Source organism: Monopterus albus, unplaced genomic scaffold (genome assembly GCF_001952655.1).
Source record: "Monopterus albus unplaced genomic scaffold, M_albus_1.0 scaffold243.1, whole genome shotgun sequence".
Classification (NCBI taxonomy): Eukaryota; Metazoa; Chordata; class Actinopteri; order Synbranchiformes; family Synbranchidae; genus Monopterus; species Monopterus albus.
In genome coordinates, this window is record NW_018128123.1 from 1 (window position 1) to 2,945 (window position 2,945).

The window sequence follows — 2,945 nt, forward strand, 5'->3', positions numbered from 1 at the left end:
AGCATACATTCTGTTATATTTTTATATTTTTTGGGTTTTTGTGTTACATGCATAATTGCACAATGACTCCCATGCAGCATACATTGTTATATTTTTATATTTTTTTTATTATATTGCTGCATCTGTTGCTGCTTAAAGTGCCTTAGATTTTGTGTTACTTATTTATCTACTTTATATTTCATTTGTATTTTGTATTTTGTGGCATTCATATGGACGGCAAAGTAAGAATTTCATTGTACAGGGAAACACGTTTCCTAACTGTGCATATGACAAAATAAACACTTTGAACTTTGAGTGCAAGAGCCCGCAAGGGATATAAATAGCACTTTGTGACTTAGGCTATCACTCCACCATGACAACACCAAACAATGCCATGGTTCTAATTATTGTGGGTTTAGAGCATTTTGTTTTACATTTTTCACTTTCCTCACAGTCAAAACACTTCAGGGACCAACTGGCTGGTTTGAACGTGATCCAGGCTCTTGCCTTACAGAGTAGACGAGGGGCAAGTGTCACTTACCTCATCAATTTAATATGTTTTTGTTGAAACAGTATCATCAAGCAAAAAAAATCGATGAATGAAATAGGTGCATAATATAGGATGCTTATATTTAAAATGCAGCATTTAGCAGATGCTTTTGTCCAAAGCCACATACAAAAACATTATAATAACATCAGTTAACATAAGAATGACTGTTCATATAAGGTTAATCTTCTTCATTTAGCTTTTTTGTGCTTCCAGCCTCTCTGAGCAGACTAGTCCTGTGTTTCACGTCGCAACGAAATGAACTATGGGGAATTCCCTCAGGTAAAGTTTGTAGAAATGCCAAATTACTGAAACTGAGCATAAAGGGCTCAAAATGAAGGCCAGAGAGTCCTCATGCACTTTACAGTTTCCCAGTGGGACAGCCCTGAGCCCTAACTAACTCAGCGGTAGCATGCCTCAAAGTCCATGAGTTTATGAGTTTGTGAGTGTGGACACTGGGATTGGGGGTATCTCTGACTTCTGCACAAGCAACTGCCTTTAAGAGGCTAAAAGAATGGCGCCAGAGGCGGACTAGAGAGCCCCTATCAGAGAGCAGCTGATGTTTAGCTTCTTTAATCAGCAGCAAACAGCACTGACATATGTAATTCATACAGCTGCACAGTATATGTATTGGTATATAGACTACTGATAGTTTCTGAAAATAAAACATCCAGAAAGGCACATAGAGTGAGAGGAAGAATTCACAACACAGCATGTGCTAAAATAATCTATAATTACCCTCAAATGTGTTAAAACTAAAAGTAACAAGCTGATTTGAAAATGTAAGGAGCAGAAAGTATAGATGTTTGTGTGTAGGGAGTAAAATTAAAAGGTTATCAGAACAATAAATACTCAAGTAGAATATGGATACCTGAAAATTTTAGTTAAGTACAGTAACAAAGTATTTGTACTTCATTACTTCCCACCACTGATTCTTTGTGGGATCATAGTCTGCCTCCTCTAGACCAGAAATAGAGTAGATCAGGCCCTGTGAGAAATTATGGCCAAATGTATATTTATGTGGCCTCAAATTCCACATCAAAAGCTATTCTCTTGTACAAATACTCAACTTTTATTTTGAAATTTCTCCAAAATTGTAAAGTTTTTACTTTATAATTTTGGTTTGATTGTTTGTGAGGCTGTAGTCCAACTCTTCTGGAATATGTAAATATCAGTTCCTGTCAGGACTTTTTTTTAATTTAGAAAGAATATAGGCTGCAGGAAATAGGTTATATGTAAAAGTTCTGGATGTATAATTAGTCTAGTTTCACCTTAACGTGTTCCTTTTAGATGTCTTATTTTGAAAACCGGATTAAATTAACGCGCTTTCAAAGGCTGGTCTACGGGCTTAATTGACGTGAGCCTCATTTGCCCACGGACGAACGATCACGGTCCTCATCCACACTCCTTCCCAGTTGGTGGCGGTGTTGCATCAATTCGTCGTTTGCCAATGAAATGACGAAGAAGAACGAGGCGGAAGGCCATAATTTGACCGCGGTGAATAACATAAATTTTCACAGGGAGAACAGCCACGATGACTTATCCTGCGTATACTGGTTAAAATGTTAATCACACTGTGCTACATCTATATGTGGGTGCGCTTTCACAAGTGCTACTCGGTGCTGATCCGCAGCAGCCTGTCTAAACTGAAGAGCAGCAGCTTCAGCTTCAGCGCCTGCCCCAGCTCGACCTTAGCACAGCCGACTGGACGCCACAGAGCCGCACGCCGGCATCTTAGCCCACTTCCCCCCGAGGACATCGTCTTCCTCCAGCTGGGAAACAAGGCCGTGTATGTCACGGAGCCTCAGGTAGGACGCGTTGTTTGGGCTGGTGCCTTGTTTACATGTGTCTGCTTAGCTGCAGAACTGTTCCCCAGAAAATGACAGGGCAGCAGGCTCAGAAGAGTTTCAATGCTTATACAGTTATATGCCAGAATTATAGTATATAATTAGTAACTCTTCGTATGACCTGTTAGTCTGTTTTGTTTTCAAAGTATGGTATTAAAGTTACAGTATCATGACGACACTAATTTATAATAATTAACCCTTGTATCTTTGTCTGGTCTGTTATTTCCTCTTTAACTTGTGAGAGGTTTCTGTAGTTTCTTGTAGGAAAAGTTGTGGCCATCAAGGCCGACTGGTGTTCCTATGTGTTCAGTAGTTTTTGACCTGTTTGAGTCTGTTTCACTGAGCTTTCAGATGTTGTCCATCATCTGAAGCCAACCAAGTGCCCTGTTTTTGGGATTTTCAACTAGTGGCATTGGAGGTAGTGCCTGACCATGCGTTCAATAATGCAGTTTCACAGTAAGAATTGTATGGATGCTGATTCAGCATCCATACTATGTTATCCTGGTCTTTATTATTATTGTATGGATGCTGAATCAGCATCCATACAATTCTTACTGTGCAACTGCATTCTT

At 39.4% G+C, this 2,945-nt stretch overlaps 1 protein-coding gene across 1 annotated transcript in view; it reads left to right on the top strand.

The window, feature by feature from the left end:
- Nucleotides 1-2,064: 2,064 nt before the first annotated feature.
- hlcs (holocarboxylase synthetase (biotin-(proprionyl-CoA-carboxylase (ATP-hydrolysing)) ligase)) overlaps nt 2,065-2,945 on the top strand; it is a gene marked incomplete at its 5' end in the record, with an annotated part of 94,273 nt that continues 93,392 nt past the window's right edge. The window contains 1 exon segment of the mRNA XM_020620611.1: nt 2,065-2,334. Within this exon segment, the coding sequence (XP_020476267.1) occupies nt 2,065-2,334 (270 nt within the window).